A 19369-nucleotide genomic window follows, 5' to 3' on the forward strand; every position below is an offset into this window, starting at 1 on the left:
ATGTGGTCAGAATTAGTTTTCGTTGGCTGTCAGCCAGCGGACAGTGGCCACAACACAACAGTCCTCTGCAAATGGCACCAGAGTGGACTAATCATAACCATGATGATATCCCACTGTTAGCCAGACTCACCAAGACTTTGCCAGAATGTTGCCTGCTGACTATAATCTCAACATCATACACGTTGACTTGAACACTCCGGGTCCAGGTCACAGCAGTATTTCCCCGGTATTCATTCTGAACATAGACGCTGAAGCCTTCCAGTTCCAGGGGTCTGTTGAAAACCTCAGCAAGCACATAGGCACAGGGCCCTTGGAAATCAAATCTCTTTTTGTCAAAGCTCAAGTAGTGGGGATCCCCGGATGCAGAGCAGGTGCTGTTCCCAGTCGGATAGCATCCCCGCACGCCTTTGACCACTTGGCACCGTTCCGTTGGTTTGCAAGCACTAGCTGCACACTCCACCACCCTCCTGGTCGGGTTGCACACACAACGCTTCTGGCACACATCATCCGCCCAGAAAGCCTCATTGGGGGCATAGGGGCGCCCTTCGTACAGACAACCGCAGCTGCTCTTGGGGATGCATGATCCTTGGCTCAGCACAAAACCCTCAAGGCACTGGCAGCCTTCGACACACACAGCTGGGCAGAGCTTTGGCCCTTGAATTTGGTCATCCATGCAGGTGGCTGGGCAGGCTGTTCCGCAGGTTTGGTACTGGCTGTTCGGAGGGCAGTCCAGGTCTGTAGGGAAGAGAAGGGGTTGGGTGGGTCACAGTGGTGATGTTATGTTGACCCTACTGGCAACATGGACTAACACAGCAGGTGGATTCTGAATACAAATCTTGAGAATGAGAGCCTGGTCTTCTGCCCTGCCACCCAGTTCCTACACTGAGTGCACTACTGTGCATTTATATTGGATCACATCCCCACTATGCATTCATAGCACTTTTAGACCATTTTAAAAATTATGATTTCCCCCAGAGAATCCTGGGAACGGTGGCTTGTTATTTAGGAGACTGCTCACCTTTAAGACCCCCATCTGAAACAAGGCCCCCTTCAGTTAGTTCATCCCCTTCTTTTCCGTGCTTTGCATACTCACAGCATCCAGAGTCCCTTCTCCAGTCACCAATTTGGGCTCCCTCGCTCTGGCAGGCATCGGCATAGGCTGCCAGGGCATCACACAAGGACTGTTTGTTGCCTTCGGTGGAGCAGACGTCAAACACACAGTTTGTAAAGTAGATTGTGGGGGGCACCTTGGCATGGCAAAAAGCAAAGGGGCCATTGGAAACCTTGGTTAGCAGACCACAGTAGGCCTCTGACTCATACTTCTGGGCCTGATCGGATTCGCAAGGCTTACATGGCCCATTGCAATCATGCCAGCAAAGGCTGCCAATAGTCGTCACCTCCCAGCTTTCACCAAAGGCCGGGATGTTAGGGGCTGTGGTGCCTGCAGGGGTTTCGAAGTCATCGTTGGGATTCTCGTTATAATTCCCACATAAGCCACCGACAGCCTCCTGATAAGCACTGCTGATGGTGACACGGAGATGGTGACTCCAGTCGTAAGATACCTTCAGCTGGAAGTCCGTGGAAAGTATGACAGAAGTGCCAACCTGCAAAATTTGCAAGTTCCCACCCTTCAGATAAATGGGCAAGTGTGCCTGGATACCATTGACCTGTATTACAGAGGAAGAAAGACACAAGAGTGTAAAATCACCTTTTGCTCATGTGTAGCAGCAGAAGCTAAACTAAGCTAAGCTTCTATTGGACTACAGGTTTTGGCTATTTTTGGATACGATTGGGCACCATCTGGATGCCACGAACCTTAAAAAACTTCATGGATTTGAACCAAATTGGACATGTTTGTTCCTGAGATCCATGAGCAGGTTTTCCTCTTTTTTTGGATATGAGTGGCTGGCATTTTGAATCATGGAAGGAACCTTTAGAAGCTGCACTGATCCTTTGGTTTCTTCTCCTTCCCTAGCAATGCCAGGTAGAAATTTGCTGGTGGCTTATATGTAAAGATGTTTCATAAGTCAAGATGCCAGGGCCTAAAAATGTCACCAATCTTTGTTTTACAATTTGAACATGTGCAGTAACCATCAGCTCCATGGCCGTCATGGACTCGTAAGTAGCATTGAACTTGCCTTCTGAATCAACTCTGAATCGATCTATACTCACCTGTACAAAACCAATTTCTGATCTGGTCATGGTGATGGTATACCCATAAACCTCAGTTGTCACCACAGACACATAGGACACTGCTTTGTTCCCCCGGTTTTCATTCTTGGCAAAGATATGGAAAGATGGAAGTCTGAAGCTTTCAGCACGTGTTTTGACAATAGTATAGGTGCAAGTGCCTTGGAAGTCATACTTGCGTCCGTCAAAAGTGTTGTAGTGTGGGTCACCCATACCCCAGCAGGTATTATTAGAGGATGGCACACAGTGCGGTTGACCATTTATCATCTTGCACACCATGCCTCTTCGGCACTTTACAATGGTACAGCTGGGTGGTGGTACAACTAAGGACAGGAGGGAGAAAGTTAGTTGTCTGTAAACCTATTGGAGTTGAGGGAAAGCTTCCTACATCATCATTATTAATATTATTGAAAGAATATCAGGTTTCTAACTTCTGATACACTATTGCATCTAGTATCCCTAAATCCAGGGATTCAAAATTGGAAACCCTACTTTAAAAATGAAAGAAGAGAATAATAATTTAATAATTCTGCAAGCAAACAGATGAGGGGGTCACATCTCTCACAACTTGCTATAAGATTACAATGAATCACTGTTCCCTTCACAGCAGCATTGAGGAGGCCAACACAGTTCTGGAACCGTGGGGAGGGAACGTTCAATTCTGTCTCTATGTGCTGCTACAGCCTTGACAAATACTGCCTCTCTGAAAGTGCTTTTTACGTTTCAAAGGAAGTGCCCGTTGCCACCAATGGAGGGCTGAATTCATAATGCCCAGCACTCCTTGCCTATTACACATGAATCCAAGAGAATACAGGGAATCCAAAAATCCCTCTGTTCATTTAGAAAAGTAATCATCACAAGTCACCTTTCTTGTGGCATTGCATGACGCCATCGATCACCTCACAAGTTTCTTCTCCTTGGCAAGTGATGGCCTCACACCTGAACCCTCCAGCTGCAGTGCAGATGCATTTCTCCTTGCAGTCATTGAGCACCACGGGTTCATTAGGCTAGGGATCAAGAGATAACACTGGTATACAGGGGGAAAGGGTCAGAGAACACAGCCTAGGACCACTTGGAAAAGAAAGATTTTCATAGTAAAGGAAACCACCATTGAAAACGTAAGACGAGCCAGGCTTGATGTGGCCACTGGGCATCGAGACCAGAATTCTGTTCCCATGGTGGCCAACAAGAAGCCTTATAGGAAGTTTGCAAGCCGCAGCTGAGTACAACAACATTCTTGCTCCAGCAGCAGAGATAGAAGCTAGCCATTGTGATTAATAGCCATGGATAGATTTCTGTTCTGGAAATATGTCTAATCCTCTTTCACAACCATTCAAGTTAGTGGCCACCACTGCCTCTTGTGGGAGTGAATTCCATAGTTTAACCAGAGATGGCTGACAAAAAGGGTTGTGTATAGGAAATCAAATACTATCCCCATCACCACCACTGCCTCCCTCTCCACATACCGGGAAATATCTGCCACGCTCAAAGCAGCCACACTCATCCAAGGAGATGCATTTCAGCCCATCAAAGAAGAAGCCAGGATCACACTGGCAGCCCTCAACACAGTATTCCGGGCATCGAATGTGGTCAGTCAGTCCAGCACAGTTGGTTTCACAGATGTTGGAACAAGTGGTATAATAACTGTTGGCAGGGCAAGTCACGGCTGCAAGAAAAAGGACACAGAGGGTTAATCGGGGGGTCCCGCATATAGCAGAAGCAGCAGAATTCAACCTGCCTGCTTTGGATGGGCATATGTGATGCTGGCCAGAGCAATGCTGGTCAACAAAAAGACCAGGTCACAGCACCAATGAGATTTACCCCTTGGAGAAGTGGAAGGAAGCAATGGAGGTTGATCCGTTAGAGATGATAAGATGCTAGCCCAACAACCTCAGTCAGCCCCCAAGTGGTCCTTGCTTGCAACACCTTTTTACTTACAACAAGTCGGCAATGGCTCTGCCCTTCATTGCCTCAGGCACCACTTACTCCTAGTCTCCTTGCCTTGTGCCTTGCCTGTCTCAGTGGGTACCAACCACCACTGGAAAGAAGGGAAAGCAGAATCAAGGTTCTCTTGGTACTCACGGCAGAAGGTTGCACTTCTCCAAGGCTCAATAGTGACCCTGGCCTCCTGGCAGGCTTTCATGTAGCTCTGGAGGCTCTGGCACAGGATCTGTTGGTCACCACCTCCTACACACAGGTCATTGATGCAGTTGTTCAGATATGGCTCGGGGTTCACTATGGCATGGCACGCACTGAATGGACCATTGGATGCAGTGAGGAGCCCACAGGAGCTGGGCTGTTTGAAAGCTTCTTTCTTCTCCTCCGCACAAAGTAAGCAGCCCTCTTCACCACACCCATCCGTGCAGGGTACGCCAACAACTGGAATTTTCCAGGCAGCACCAAATTCATTCTCATCAGTGACCACAGTGCCATCAGGGAGCTGGAGATCGTCACTCTGGTCTCCATTGTAGTTCCCACACAAGCCGCCTACGTGGTCCTGGTAGATGCTGGGAATAGTGACCCTCACGTGGGAATACAGATCGTAGGTCAGTGCAAAGCCAAAGGTGGAGTCTATTGTGATACTGATCCCGTGCTGAAAGATTCTGAGACGCCCATACAAAAGATTCACAGGTAGGCGCTGCAATACTCCATCCACCTGGAGAAATAAAGGGGATTGGCCTACTGAATAAGGTGTGCTATGCAGAATAAGGGCCAATCTAGCCAAGATGCCATTCACACAATTAGCAGCTGGCTACTTGAAAATATATTGCAAGCTCATATGGAATGGACCTCGGCGAGAGAGGTAGGGTCTTTGTCATAGTCCCGAAACAGGATTGGTCATCTGCAGCTGGTATTTCTGTTGGGCTAGATAAGGAAAGCTTCCATTCACTCAAATGGGATCCCTTTTCCAATGCAAGGAGCAAACACAGGGAGGGGATTATTCAGATTGAAAGTTTAGCAGTGCATGGGGGTGATTATGATGATGTGTAAGGCTTCCCTACTGCACATATTCACCCATCAGGGTGCAAACTTGGATCGTGCTCCCGAGCCTGCAATTGACTTGTTAGAACCATTCACACAGTAGTTATGTGTGTGAAAACTACTGCTTCTACTCTGGCCCTAAAAGAAGGATGGTGAACAAATCATCTCCAAAACAATCTTCTAACCCATAGGCAAATATCTCAGGATGATTAGCGGCTGGCCTGATCCTGGTTACAGAGTGAGTAGGAGATGAACGCCCACCCCACCAAGCTTGTCGATTTAGCAGCATGAAGAGACTCACCAGCACTACTCCCCAGTTGTTCCTCAGCAAAACAAGCTGCTTGTCAAGGACCTCCACATAGACCATCGTGGGAAGTGTGATCTCCCCATTGCCCCAAGGCTCATTCTTGACAATAACAACTAAGGGTTTCAAGCTCTGGGTTGGCTTCTGCAGCTTGGTTAAGACGTAGGTGCAGGTGCCCTGGAAGTTAATGATTCGGCCATCGAAGGACAGATAGAGGTCACCAACCACCGAGCAGGTGGCATTTCCAACTGCGTGGCACTTGCGGTACCCTTCCACCGTTTTGCATTCTTCATTGGGGGTGCAGGGAGCGGTAACACACACCACATTTCCACCAGCCTGGCACCTGCAACGTTCCTCGCAAGTTGGATAGAAATCTTCCAAGGCTGGATAGTAGCGTCCTTTGTAGAAGCAGCCACACTCAGACATAGGGACGCAAGTGTCAGTGCTCCTGACAAAGCCCTCATTGCACACACAGCCCTCCTCACACTTCTCCGGGCATCGAGGCGGGACATGCAGGCTGCTGCAGGTCTGGTCACAGCCCTTGGCGCAATGTTCATAGTGACTGTTGAGCGGACAGGGTAGGGCTGCAAGTGCAAAACAGAGAGGTTAGGCAGTGTTATGCTTTAGTGGTCTCATTCAAATCTTGCATCTACAAAGCAGTAGAGGCTGGTCCATTCAGGACAATATGGACCTGCCCCACCAAACCCAGCCTGGCTTTACGCAGCCCCACCTGAGTGTATTCTTACTTCCAGCCATTGCAGTGGGTGGCAATAGCTGCCAGCCTCCTTCCCCTAAGTCTTTGTGTTGCCCCGTAAAACCCTGCAAGGAGGAGGATGGGGAGAAAACTAAAATTTGTTGTCTCCATTTCTCATTGTTTCTGGGTCCAACTACTGTTGAGCTCCCTGCCTTGCTCCCTACAAATCCTGCCATCACCGCTAAGAGAGGATCGATGTGCAGACACATCACAGGTCATGGTTGCTAGAGTCACAAACAGGGGATGGCATGATATCATATTCTCTCACCTTTTCTGGCAGGAGGGGGAACAATAGAAAGCGGAATCTTCTTCTTCCTGTCACACTGTTCCAGCAGAGAGCACACTGTATTTTGAATTGGACTATGAACTTTTGCAACTTTAAAGGATGGTTGCTTGGATCTGTCTGAGCCCTGTAGCCTGGGCAAGACATATATTTGACTAAACATGTGAGCGTGTGCGTTTATATAGACAATTTGAGCGTGATTTCTTTGTTAAAAGGGAAACATAGAAGGGAGATGATGAAAGTCTGTCTGGTGGACTTGGAGAGTTACCTCTTTCTTCTCTCATTCCTTCTCCCCTGTTTCTAAACTGTTCTTTCATCTGCACTGTTCCCTCCTCTCATTATCTGCCCCTAGACCCTGCTGGAAATGAACTTAACCTTCCTAGCAGGAACTGCTTCAAACAATGGAGCACTCACGGCAGAAGGTTGCAGACCTCCAGGGGTATATGGTGACCCCAACAGCTCGGCAGTCTGCGGCATAGCTGGCGATGGCCGCACACATGAAGGCATAGCGTCTCTTGTAGAAACAATAGTCGTAAATGCAATCTTGGAAGGCGCCCTCTTCGTCAACCTGGCCGTGGCACTCCCGGAAGGGCCCATCCTTGGCCACAATAAGCCCACATTCCTGGCCTGCTGCACGCTGCTGGGCAGCTAATTCTTCCATCCCTGGACATTTGGGGTCCACTATCTCCTTGCATTTTGGGTCAATGTTCTCAATTCCACTGCCGCCAAATACTGGCCTATCGGGAATCAGAATGCTCCCAGGCACAAGGGCATCATCTTCCGGGTTCCCGTTGAAGTTTCCACACAGGCCACGCAGAATGTCGGCATAGGTGTTGGGCACCGTGACTGACACCTTGCTGTCCCAGTTAAAGGTCACCACGAGGCCAAAGTCAGTCTCAATCACAGCATCCTGGCCCCTCCTATATAACTTGATTCTTCCTCCAGCTGCACTATAGGGAAGGCAGGTGAGCAAGCCTTCGACCTAGGAAGACAGGAGAAGATGCTGCTGTTGAAAAAATGAAAAGGATATTTGGAGCTCTTGTTTCCCACCCCCATAATCTCAACAGGAGGTGTGGCAAACTCCAGTCCAGGGGTCTAGTGTGGCCGTGCAAGTCTCTATCTGACACCTTTGACCTTTCTGCGTTCACACACCCAGCCCCCAATTTGCACCCCCCTTGAGTGCTCTTGCCTGGTTGGAAAGCCAAACTCCCACTGGTATATGCCCCAGTGTAGTCCTTCCACAACTTAATAGGGAGGAGGATGTGGTCAGAATTAGTTTTCATTGGCTGTCAGCCAGCGGACAGTGGCCACAACGCAACAGTCCTCTGCAAATGGCACCAGAGGGGACTAATCATAACCATAATGATATCCCACTGTTAGCCAGACTTACCAAGACTTTGCCAGAATGTTGCCTGCTGACTATAATCTCAACATCATAGACGTTGACTTGAACACTCCGGGTCCAGGTCACAGCAGTATTTCCCCGGTATTCATTCTGAACATAGACACTGAACCCTTCCAGTTCCAGGGGTCTGTTGAAAACCTCAGCAAGCACATAGGCACAAGGCCCTTGGAAATCAAATCTCTTTTTGTCAAAGCTCAAGTAGTGGGGATCCCCGGATGCAGAGCAGGTGCTGTTCCCAGTCGGATAGCATCCCCGCACGCCTTTGACCACTTGGCATCGTTCCGTTGGTTTGCAAGCACTAGCTGCACACTCCACCACCCTCCTGGTCGGGTTGCACACACAACGCTTCTGGCACACGTCATCCGCCCAGAAAGCCTCATTGGGGGCATAGGGGCGCCCTTCGTACAGACAACCGCAGCTGCTCTTGGGGATGCATGATCCTTGGCTCAGCACAAAACCCTCAAGGCACTGGCAGCCTTCGACACACACAGCTGGGCAGAGCTTTGGCCCTTGAATTTGGTCATCCATGCAGGTGGCTGGGCAGGCTGTTCCGCAGGTTTGGTACTGGCTGTTCGGAGGGCAGTCCAGGTCTGTAGGGAAGAGAAGGGGTTGGGTGGGTCACAGTGGTGATGTTATGTTGACCCTACTGGCAACATGGACTAACACAGCAGGTGGATTCTGAATACAAATCTTGAGAATGAGAGCCTGGTCTTCTGCCCTGCCACCCAGTTCCTACACTGAGTGCACTACTGTGCATTTATATTGGATCACATCCCCACTATGCATTCATAGCACTTTTAGACCACTTTAAGAATTATGATTTCCCCCAGAGAATCCTGGGAACGGTGGCTTGTTATTTAGGAGACTGCTCACCTTTAAGACCCCCATCTGAAACAAGGCCCCCTTCAGTTAGTTCATCCCCTTCTTTTCCGTGCTTTGCATACTCACAGCATCCAGAGTCCCTTCTCCAGTCACCAATTTGGGCTCCCTCGCTCTGGCAGGCATCGGCATAGGCTGCCAGGGCATCACACAAGGACTGTTTGTTGCCTTCGGTGGAGCAGACGTCGAACACACAGTTTGTAAAGTAGATTGTGGGGGGCACCTTGGCATGGCAAGAAGTAAAGGGGCCATTGGAAACCTTGGTTAGCAGACCACAGTAGGCCTCTGACTCATACCTCTGGGCCTGATCGGATTCGCAAGGCTTACATGGCCCATTACAATCATGCCAGCAAAGGCTGCCAATAGTCGTCACCTCCCAGCTTTCACCAAAGGCCGGGATGTTAGGGGCTGTGGTGCCTGCAGGGGTTTCGAAGTCATCGCTGGGATTCTCGTTATAATTCCCACATAGGCCACCGACAGCCTCCTGATAAGCACTGCTGATGGTGACACGGAGATGGTGACTCCAGTCGTAAGATACCTTCAGCTGGAAGTCAGTGGAAAGTATGACAGAGGTGCCAACCTGCAAAATTTGCAAGTTCCCATCCTTCAGATAAATGGGCAAGTGTGCCCGGATACCATTGACCTGTATTACAGAGGAAGAAAGACACGAGAGGGTAAAATCACCATTTGCTCATGTGTAGCAGCAGAAGCTAAACTAAACTAAGCTAAGCTAAGCCTGCTTCTCCATCTATTGGGCTACAAGTTTTGGCTGGTTTTTGATGCCATGAACCTTAAAAAACTGCATGGATTTGAACCAAATTGGACATGTTTGTTCATGAGATCCATGAGCAGGTTTTCCTCTTTCTTTGGATATGAGTGGCTGGCATTTTGAATCATGGTAGGAACCTTTAGAAGCTGCACTGATCCTTTGCTTCCCTAGCAATGCCAGGTACAAATTTGCTGGTGGCTTATATGTAAAGATGTCTCAAAAGTCAAGATGGCAGGGCCTAAAAATGTCACCAGTCTTTTGTTTTACAACTTGAACATGTGCAGTAACCATCAGCTCACATGGCCGTCATGGACTCGAAAGTGGCATTGACCTTGCCTTCTGAATCAACTCTGAATCGATCAATACTCACCTGTACAAAACCAATTTCTGATCTGGTCATGGTGATGGTATACCCATAAACCTCAGTTGTCACCACGGTCACATAGGACACTGCTTTGTTCCCCCGGTTTTCATTCTTGGCAAAGATATGGAAAGATGGGAGTCCAAAGGTTTCAGCACGTGTCTTGACAAAAGTGTAGGTGCAAGTGCCTTGGAAGTCATACTTGCGTCCGTCAAAAGTGTTGTAGTGCGGGTCACCCATTGCCCAGCAGGTAGCATTAGAGGATGGCACACAGTGCGGTTGACCATTTATCATCTTGCACACCATGCCTCTGCGGCACAGCACATTGCTACAGGTGAGTTCTGGTTCAGCTAAGGACAGGAGGGAGGAAGTTATTTGCCAGCACTCTGAACCAATTAGAATCCATACAAAGTTTGCTACCACTTTGAAGATTTAGCAAAGCTTCATATTTTTAGTTTCAAACACTTTTTCAGATCTTGAAACTATTAAATTAATCATGCTGATTAATATTATTGCAACAATGGAAACTTTTTAACTTGGATGCCGTATTTCACATTGCTTCATCTACTATCCCTAAACTCAGTTGCTTTCAAAATTATGAGCATTATTTTTAAAATAAATGAGGAGAATAAAAATTATTGCAAGCAAATGGGGTCAAATCTCTTAAATCTTACTATAGGTCTACAATCAATGACTGATACCTGCACCACATTGCCCCCTAGTGCTGCTCCTTCTTAGTGAAACTAGGCGTTATTTATACTAGGAATGGGGAACCTTTGGCCCTCTCTATGGTTTTGGACTCAAAGTCCCATCAACCATAACAAGCAAGGCCAATGGTCAGGCATGAAGGGAACTGGAGCCCCTTGACACCTGGTGGGACACAGATTCCTCATCCCTGATTTAAACAGAAGACATTTCTTTTCCCTCTTACTCTGAAAGGGGGCATTGACTGAGATTAGAAGCCCAAGTGAATTGCCCTCCCCCATGAACCTGGCACTGGCAGCAGGGGTCCCACAGCTGTATGTGTAGCCATTTCAGTGCTGAGGGGGATGCTACCCACTTCTGAATGTCCTCCCACTCTCTGCAGCATGAATCCCCACATAGGGTACAAGCTTTTTGAGTTGTCTTCTGGAAATTGGTAACAGAAGGGTCCTGAGGCTACTGAGAGGCTGTAGCCCCTGCATGCCAGAAAGAAAGTCAAGGCAGGCGGGAGACCAAGCTGGCCCCATCAATCAGCCAAAGAAGCAACGGGTGCTTGCTTCCCCCCTCCCTACCTTAAAGCATACAGTAGCACCTTGGTTGTCGAACTTAATCCATTCTGGGAGTCCGTTTGACTCCTGGAACTGTTCGAAAACCAAGGTGTGGCTTCCGACTGGCTGCAGGAAGCCACAGAAGCCGCGTCAGTTGATTGACTTCCAAAAAACGTTTGCAGACTGGAACGCCTACTTCCAGGTTTGCGGCATTCAGGAGACAATGTGTTCAGGAGTCAAGCCATTTGACAACCAAGGTACCACTGTGCTCAGCTCTACCTATCTGTGGTCCTGGAACTGCAGAATGGAACAGAAAGACACCCTAACCCCAACCATTGGCCGAAGGAACAAGAGCCTTCAACTGCTATTGAAGAAAGAACACTAGAGTGGAGGCTGACCTAGTGGGGCACAAGGGTCATTGCCCCGCCAACCTGAGTCTGCCCTCAGCCAGCTTCCACTTGCCTCCATTCTTAATTGCATCTAGTCCAGAGGATGGCTCTGAGTGTCACCTTCCTCCTTACTCTCAGTGTAGCATTTGTATAACTCAAAAGCGAGAAGGATGGGGACTAACCTCGAGTTAGCTTGCCCCACCTGTTATTGATTCAACTCCACCTACTCTGCCTCTCTGCCTTCTGTCTCCACCAGTCCCAATGGACTCTGGCTGCCACTGCTAGCAAGGGAAGATGTGCCTGGTCTGAACTGGATATAAGCACTCTCTTGTAACTCCTTACCTTGCTCTTACCTTGAAGAACCAGTCTGCCCTTTCTAACTTTTCCCTCTGCTTCCCTTTCTTTGTCTAATGGGTGTCAGAGCCCTCATGTATTTTATTATTATTCTTTGTCTTAAAAGCAGGATAAAAAGACATCAAACACATGGATAAGCTTTGGAACCTTCTACTTACGGTCTCTGCCGGCACCACACGACCCATAGCCATTCATATTTGCAATGCCCACACTGATGACGCAAAAATGGGACAGGGGGTTTGCCACTATGTAGGGCACAAGTATATCTGGCAGGTCATAGCTCCCCCAAGAGTACTCTGAGCCAGGAACTGGACTCCACTTCACTCCGCTCAGAAGATTCTCATTCACCGTGAGACCACCAGTCTCCAAACTCTTCACCACCAAAAGAATAGAGTTCTGAAAGCCGACTTGCCCATTCACATTGTACGAGAGGCTGTAACTTTCAATGTCTGGAATCCCTATCAAGAAGGTGTCGTAGCTAAAAGACTGGGTGCTCCCACCATTACTATAGAGGAGCACCTGTACCGGAACATCGGCCGAGAGGTAGATTGGGGTTTGGGGTGAGATCTGAATCTGCTGGATCTGCCCACCTCCCAGGCTTATTGTCTGCTTTGATGTACCCATCTGGTAGTTCAGGATGGTGGCTTGGGATGCTGAGACATAAAGGGTGTCAGTTTTGGTCTGCCAAGGTATAGGAGGGGCCACAAACGTCTTCCCCCAGTTGGACACGGGCAGGAGCTGCTCAAAGACATGGTTGCATTTAGTGTACCTCCACGAACAGGCATGGCCGGACAGGACAGCCACTGGTAGCTGAGAAACAATCCTAGTGCCGGAGAGATCACCTTTTCCTTGCAACTGGACTCCAGTGAAAGCATTTAGTGTCACACTCAGTTTACTTCCTGCGGTGTATGTTTGCCCATTGAAGGTAATTGGGCTCGTCAGGTGGATATCGACCACATTCGGTCCCTGGGTGGTTAAGACAGCAAACTCTTGTAAATATCCTGTAGGGCCTATGGCAGGGCCCACAACATAATGCTCAGTCCCTAAACTGCTCACAGGGTAGAGCAGAGCAGTTTCTGTGCTGTAAGGCTTGGAGCTCAAGGACACCACCGACACATCTTTGTCTGACTGGATCTGGACAACGCTAGAGAAAACTTTGCTGCCGATGATTTCCACAAAATTTGGGAGCTCAACTTGCACCATCTTCCCCTTATCGACAGTGAGCCTTCTTTCAAAGTTCTCTTCCTGCGGGCAGCCTTCACAAGGGACAGAGACTGTCACGGTGGTCGAGTCAGAGTACGCGATGATCTGCACTTCAAGCTTGCCTTGCTGGTCAAAATTCTGCATAAAGGAGGTGGCAAAATGTGTCCCAAAGCTCCTACCGAGGCAGGTAACTATAAGGGCAGGCAGAAAAGAGAGTGAAGAAGAGGGTGGTAAAGGATATTGTAAGGTTAGACATGCTGAGTTAGAATGATTTCAGTCTCCTCCAGCCTTCTGTTTGCAATAACAACCTCTCAATGTATTCCCTTGCCCCCTAAAATGAATGCTCTCGTCCAGGTCTTCATCTAGCCAGGACAAGAGCTGTGTACTCCCACTGAGGTAGAAATGGTTGGCTCTGGTCCACATCAATTTCTCATGTGTTCATTTCTAAGGATTTGTAAGAGCCACATTTCATTCTAGGCAACTTTCTGTGGGCCCCAGGGCAGGCTGGGCTGGGCCAGAGGCAAATGTGGGCAGAGCAGCAAATGTAAATCTTACCCTTCCACAGTAGGCCAGTTTCTACGCCTGCTCACACACCCTTCTCTATCCTACATCTAGACGTGAGCCAGAGGAGCATGGGGCTTCAGTAAGCTGCTCAGCTGAGGCACAGAAGGCTCCCCATGCCACAGCTGAGGAGCCTCAACAAGTCTCTGGCTAGCAAGGAGACTCTCCCCAGTACCCAAAGAGATCCTCATTTGGCTCTGGGGTTGGTCTTCTGAGTGAGTTCCAGCACCTTTTTTCTACCTAGGTTTAAGGTGCTGGTTTTGACCTTTAAAGCCCTATGCGGCCTAGGACCCATGTACCTATGGGACCGCCTCTCCTGGTATGCCCCGCAGAGGACCTTAAGGTCCACAAATAACAACACTTTGGAGGTCCTGAGTCTCAAGGAGGTTAGATTGGTTTCAACTAGGGTCAGGGCCAGCACTGGCCCCAGCACTCTGTCACAAGAGACTAAGGCCCTGCGGGACTTGACTTCTTTCCGCAGGGCCTGCAAGACAGAGCTGTTCCACCTGGCCTTTGGTTTGTACTCAGTCTGACCCTTATGTTTCCCTCCCCTTATGGTCTTGATTTATCAGCTACTTCAAAATGAGGCTGCATTTTAAATTGCATTTTAACCTGTATTTTAAATTGGGGGTTTTCCCACCCTCTCTTTTTCCCCTATTATGTTTTTACTGTGGTTTTATTGGTGTTAGCTGCCCTGAGCCCAGCTCTGGCCAGGAAGGGCAGGGTATAAATAAAATTTATTATTATTATTATTATTATTATTATTATTATTATTATTACCAAAAAAAGAGAGAAAGCACTGGGGATTCCTATGTTTCCTAGATAACTGGAGTGTTTTAACTCCTATAGCAAGGGTGTCAGGGGACCTTACGTTACAACTTATACAACAGAAAATAATATTTAGAAGTTATCGGACTCCACTGCATTTGTATAGAAAAGGATATTCTAAGACATCATTTTGTTGGAGCTGTAATAAGTGTAATGCTTCTTTAAAACATATGTTTTTATAATGTCCTATACTTAGTAAGTTTTGGGGGGAAGTCATGAATTATATAAATATCACTGTGCGGAAAAAGCTAAAATTTTCAAAGGATAATATTCTTTTGAACTGTGTGCCTACTGTAGGGAATTTGACAACCAGACAGGATAAATGGATTCTCTATGGCCAAAAGACTGATAATGCTGCATTGGAAAGATAAATATAAAGCTCCATTTATTCAATGGATTGAAGACCTGACTTCACTTCCCATTTATGAATGGGTTGCTTATAGACATAGACTCTGCAACAAGTATAATGAAATTTGGAAGTCATTTATACAAAATGCAGTAGCTTAAAAATGGTCATTTTTAACTGTTAACAATCGTAATAGCGGTATACTATTTTCTTTTTCCGCTTTTTCTTCTTTTCTTCACATTTTTCTTTTTTAAAAAAAGCATCTGTTTTGTAAAGAAAAAGAAAGAAAGAAAGAAAGAAAGAAAGAAAGAAAGAAAGAAAGAAAGAAAGAAAGAAAGAGGGTTCTGTCAAACCCCTAACTGAAGATTGTAGGTAGTGAACCTGGGATCTTCTGCAAATGTTTTATCATTAAACCACAGCCTTCCTCTTTCCTCCTGAAACATTCCCGCAAACATTTCCTCTGCAACCAAGTTCTCCTCTTCTACCAGATACGTCAGTGGTGGAGCGTGTTTTCATATCATTCGGGGCAGGGGCGTAGCTACTGGCTACGGCATCCGGAGCGGTAGGGGCTGGGCGATCTGCCCACGAGGGTGCCGCCACAATCCCACCTCCGCAAACTGCGCATGACACCACTGCTGCTATCCACGCGTGGCACTGCTGCTGCGATCCGTGTACAGCACTGCTGCCGCAAACCCGCCACCACGATCACGGCAGTGGCAGGGGGGCGAGCGCCGCTCCACCGATCCGCCCGGAGGATTTTGTCACCCTCCCCCAGGGATGGCACCCGGGGCAGTGCCCCCCACCCACCCTCACCTTCCTCCTCCAGTGACTGGGGGGCACACGTTTCTGGGGGCAGAGTGTGATGGGCAAACAGAGCTGCCATGCACTAGCCCAGCCTGAGCCAGAGCAACACCAGCCCCAAGCTACTTTGCGAGGCTGGAATGATCCCAGCTTTGCAAAGTGCACCTGGCCCTGCAGCGCTTTGCGAGGCTGGGATCTCAGGGAGGGTGGCGTGAGAAGGATGCCATGCACCCTTTGATCCCAGCCTTACCTTTGAGGGCCTGGGATCGAAGGGTGCATGGCTGTCATGTCCTCCTCCCACCGCCCTCCCAAGCCAGCTCCATGGCGGAGGGCTGGCTCAGGGAGGGTGGCATAAGCAGCACACTCCCAAGAAAAATGTTCCTGGGATGCTCACCCCAGTAAGCCCTCTCTGCTATGCCCCTGACTCACATTTATCTGCTAGAAAACTGAGCAGCCTCCCTGTTTTCCCTATACCTCCATCACCCCATTTTCTTTTCTCAGTTGAGCTCTTGGAAGCTCCCAGGTGCCTGTCGGGCCATTGGGAGAGAGAGAGAAATATTATTTGCCTTCTAATTACAAAAGCATATTGTTCTCCCACCTGTTTTCTTCAGTTCGAAGCCATTGCCTCCATTCTCATTAATACTCACCCCAGAATGCTGAGCTCCAGACCCAAAGGCAGATGAGGAAGAAGCTTGTCCTCCCCATGGCTGGACAAGGAAAGAGAGAGAAGAAATCGTGTTTGGATATTATTTATTTTTGTATTATTTCACCAGATATATATATATACCACTTGATTGTAGAAAAAGACCTCAAAGGCGTTTACAGAAAAGATAAAATATAAAGCGACAGAATTATTACTTTTTAAAAAATGCAACCATCATTTAAGACATACAGAAAGTTAAGGCTACAATAAAATAGCCTAAAACAAATAGCCTAAAACAAATTAAAACTCATACAAACTGGACAGGCTTTCCTAAATAATAGTATCTTCAGCAGGCACCCAAAAGAATACGGTGAAGGAGCCTGCCTGATATCAATAGGCAAGGAGTTCCAATGTTTCAGTGCTGCCACAGTAAACAATCAAGTTCTTACATTATGTGGCACCTGTAAAAGTGCCAGTTCTGCTGATCAAAGTGTTCGAGTGGATACATATGGGGTAAGTTAATGGGGTACAGAGACTGGAGCTTATGGTGCACTGTCCTCAGCCAGACTCTGCCTGCCTGCCTTCGTATTTGCAACCAAGCCCGGCTATCAGTGTCCTCCTCCTTAGTCTCGGTTTCCCCTCCTAGAACTCTGCAGGGAAGGAGATGGGGACAAATCTAGCAGCAATCAGTTCCGTCTGTCAATATTTTTGCCTTCGCCCGTTAGCCTCCCTGCCTTTGCCGATCCAATCACAATAGGCATCAGCCACCACTAAACATAGCTAGTTTATTATAGTTCCAACCAGGGGTCAGCAAACTTTTTAAGCAGGGGGCTGGTCCACTGTCCCACAGACCTTGTGGGGGGCCGGACTATATTTTGGAAAGAAAAAAAAGTGAATGAATTCCTATGCCTCACAAATAACCCAGAGATGCATTTCAAATAAAAGGACACATTCTACTCATGTAAAAACACACTGATTCCCAGACTGTCCGTGGGCTGGATTGAGAAGGCGATTGGGCCGGATCTGGCCCCTGGGCCTTAGTTTGCCTACCCATGTTCCATGGGTGTGTCACACTGCTGTCACCTCCCAGAAGTTCCTGTGAACTTATCTCCAAAGAGTCTCTCCACCTTGGCACGTAGGAACAAAACACTCCTGAGGCTCCCTGAAGACTAACTTAAGAACCCAAGAAGAGCCTGCTGGATCAGGCCAGTGGCCCGTCTAGTCCAGAATCCTGTTCTCACAGTAGCTGAACAGGTGCCTGAGAGAAACGGGCAAGCTGGATATGAGTACACAAGCACCTGCCCACCTGTGTTTCCCCACACCTGGAATTAAAAACTACACTCTCTTTGACATCGCCATTGTGGGTAGTAGCCACAATGTAGTAGATTTGGCTAATCCCCTTTTAAAGCCATCCAAGATGGCGGCCCTCCCTGCCTCCCGTGCGAGCAATTAAGGGTGTCCATTATAGTGGTGGCTAGATTGTGCCTCCCCAATCCCCTTAAGCAAGAGCCGACTTCCCCGACTAAAGACTAAGGGTGTCCTTCAGGAAGGTTAAGTCCATCCATGGCCAGCATGAGCCATATGCTTCTGGAGACCAGTTCCTGGGGAGCACAAGTGAGGAGAGTACCGTTGCACACAGGTCCTCCCTGCAGGTTTCCCATAGGCATCTGCTGGGACCCATGAGACCAGGTTGTTGGGCTAGATGGGTGTTTAGCTTCGTCTAAAATAGGATGGGGCTCTGCTGAAGGACAAAGGAAGTTAAGGAGAACAGTAAGAAACTCTGTAGCTCCTTAAAAGACCAATAAAGCTATGTTGTTGCATTTGCTTCTATAGGCTCAGGGGCGCCAACCTGGATAAAATATTGGGAGGGGCGGTAAGCCCTGCCTCACATAATCGATCACAAGACATGGCACATGCACACCATTTGAATGGCAAGCCCCTGGCCCCCCTCAAATATTTAATGGGGGTGTGAAGGGACCTCAGCCCCTACAAGCTGGATCCTATGTACAGTGGTGCCTCGGGTTAAGTACTTAATTCATTCCGGAGGTCCGTTCTTAACCTGAAACTGTTCTTAACCTGAACCACCACTTTAGCTAATGGGGCCTCCTGCTGCTGCCGCACCGCTGGAGCACAATTTCTGTTCTCATCCTGAAGCAAAGTTCGTAACCTGAAGCACTATTTCTGGGTTAGCGGAGTCTGTGACCTGAAGCGTATGTAACCTGAAGAAGTGTGCATGCACACGAAAGCTCATACCAAGAACTAACTTAGTTGGTCTTTAAGGTGCTACTGGAAGGAATTTTTTTATTTTGACTATGGCAGACCAACACGGCTACCTATCTGTAACCGTATGTAACCTGAAATGTATGTAACCCGAGGTACCACTGTATAGGCTAAAACCCTTTATTCTTAGATGAAATTTACAAGGTGGCAGCTAAAACTAATGAACATGATCCAGCCAAAGTTTAAACATTCTCCGATTCTACGAGATCCAACTGGAGTTCAATTTATGCTGAATTCCCCAGCTGAACTCAATTACGGCTGGAGTACAACTCCTATCATTCATGAGGACAAGCCATATTAGAGCCCAACAACATCTGAAGAGCGAGAGATTCTCTGGCCCTAGTTTAGTCCAGAATCTAAACCCACTAAATGCCGTGACGTTCCCAGTTTCTTCTAATTCCAATATCAAACATGGAAACGTCTACTGCCAGCCTTGCCATGTTGTCTGCAATGGTCATCCTCAAATCATCCAGAAATGCAGGGCATGACCATCATTTACCACATACTCACCTGCAGAAGGGTGCTGTGCGTCCCACAATTGAGTTATTTTCATCCCCATATATAGGCTCCCTTTATCCTCATCCCAGAAGTGTGTTATTTGCATTTCCTCATGGCTGGAGAGAAAGACAGGTTCAACTGGATTCTTTAACATTCATCCATAAAATATAACATTCCAGGTGGGGTACAGAATTCTAGTTACAGGATCCCAGTGGAATCTAATATTTCCACATACAATGGTTTTTTTAAAAAAATATTTTTTTATTAGGAATTTGAACAAAACATATTA

At 47.8% G+C, this 19369-nt stretch overlaps 1 protein-coding gene across 1 annotated transcript in view; it reads right to left on the bottom strand.

Moving 5' to 3' along the window:
- Positions 1–19118, bottom strand: part of LOC308483171 (IgGFc-binding protein-like) — a 28988-nt gene extending 9870 nt beyond the window's left edge. The window contains exons 1-14 of the mRNA XM_081016757.1: positions 19093–19118; positions 16307–16366; positions 12079–13314; positions 9937–10277; positions 8867–9440; positions 7904–8508; positions 6928–7495; positions 5474–6060; positions 4273–4846; positions 3657–3856; positions 3056–3197; positions 2173–2513; positions 1094–1667; positions 131–735 (exon numbers count right to left, since the gene is read on the bottom strand). Coding sequence (XP_080872883.1) covers positions 131–735; positions 1094–1667; positions 2173–2513; positions 3056–3197; positions 3657–3856; positions 4273–4846; positions 5474–6060; positions 6928–7495; positions 7904–8508; positions 8867–9440; positions 9937–10277; positions 12079–13314; positions 16307–16364 — 6405 coding nt within the window. The 5' untranslated portion in view covers positions 16365–16366; positions 19093–19118. The remainder of the gene's footprint in view (positions 1–130; positions 736–1093; positions 1668–2172; positions 2514–3055; positions 3198–3656; positions 3857–4272; positions 4847–5473; positions 6061–6927; positions 7496–7903; positions 8509–8866; positions 9441–9936; positions 10278–12078; positions 13315–16306; positions 16367–19092) is intronic.
- Positions 19119–19369: the final 251 nt, after the last annotated feature.

This window comes from Podarcis pityusensis, assembly GCF_964106645.2.
Source record: "Podarcis pityusensis genome assembly, chromosome: 8".
NCBI lineage: Eukaryota > Metazoa > Chordata > Lepidosauria > Squamata > Lacertidae > Podarcis > Podarcis pityusensis.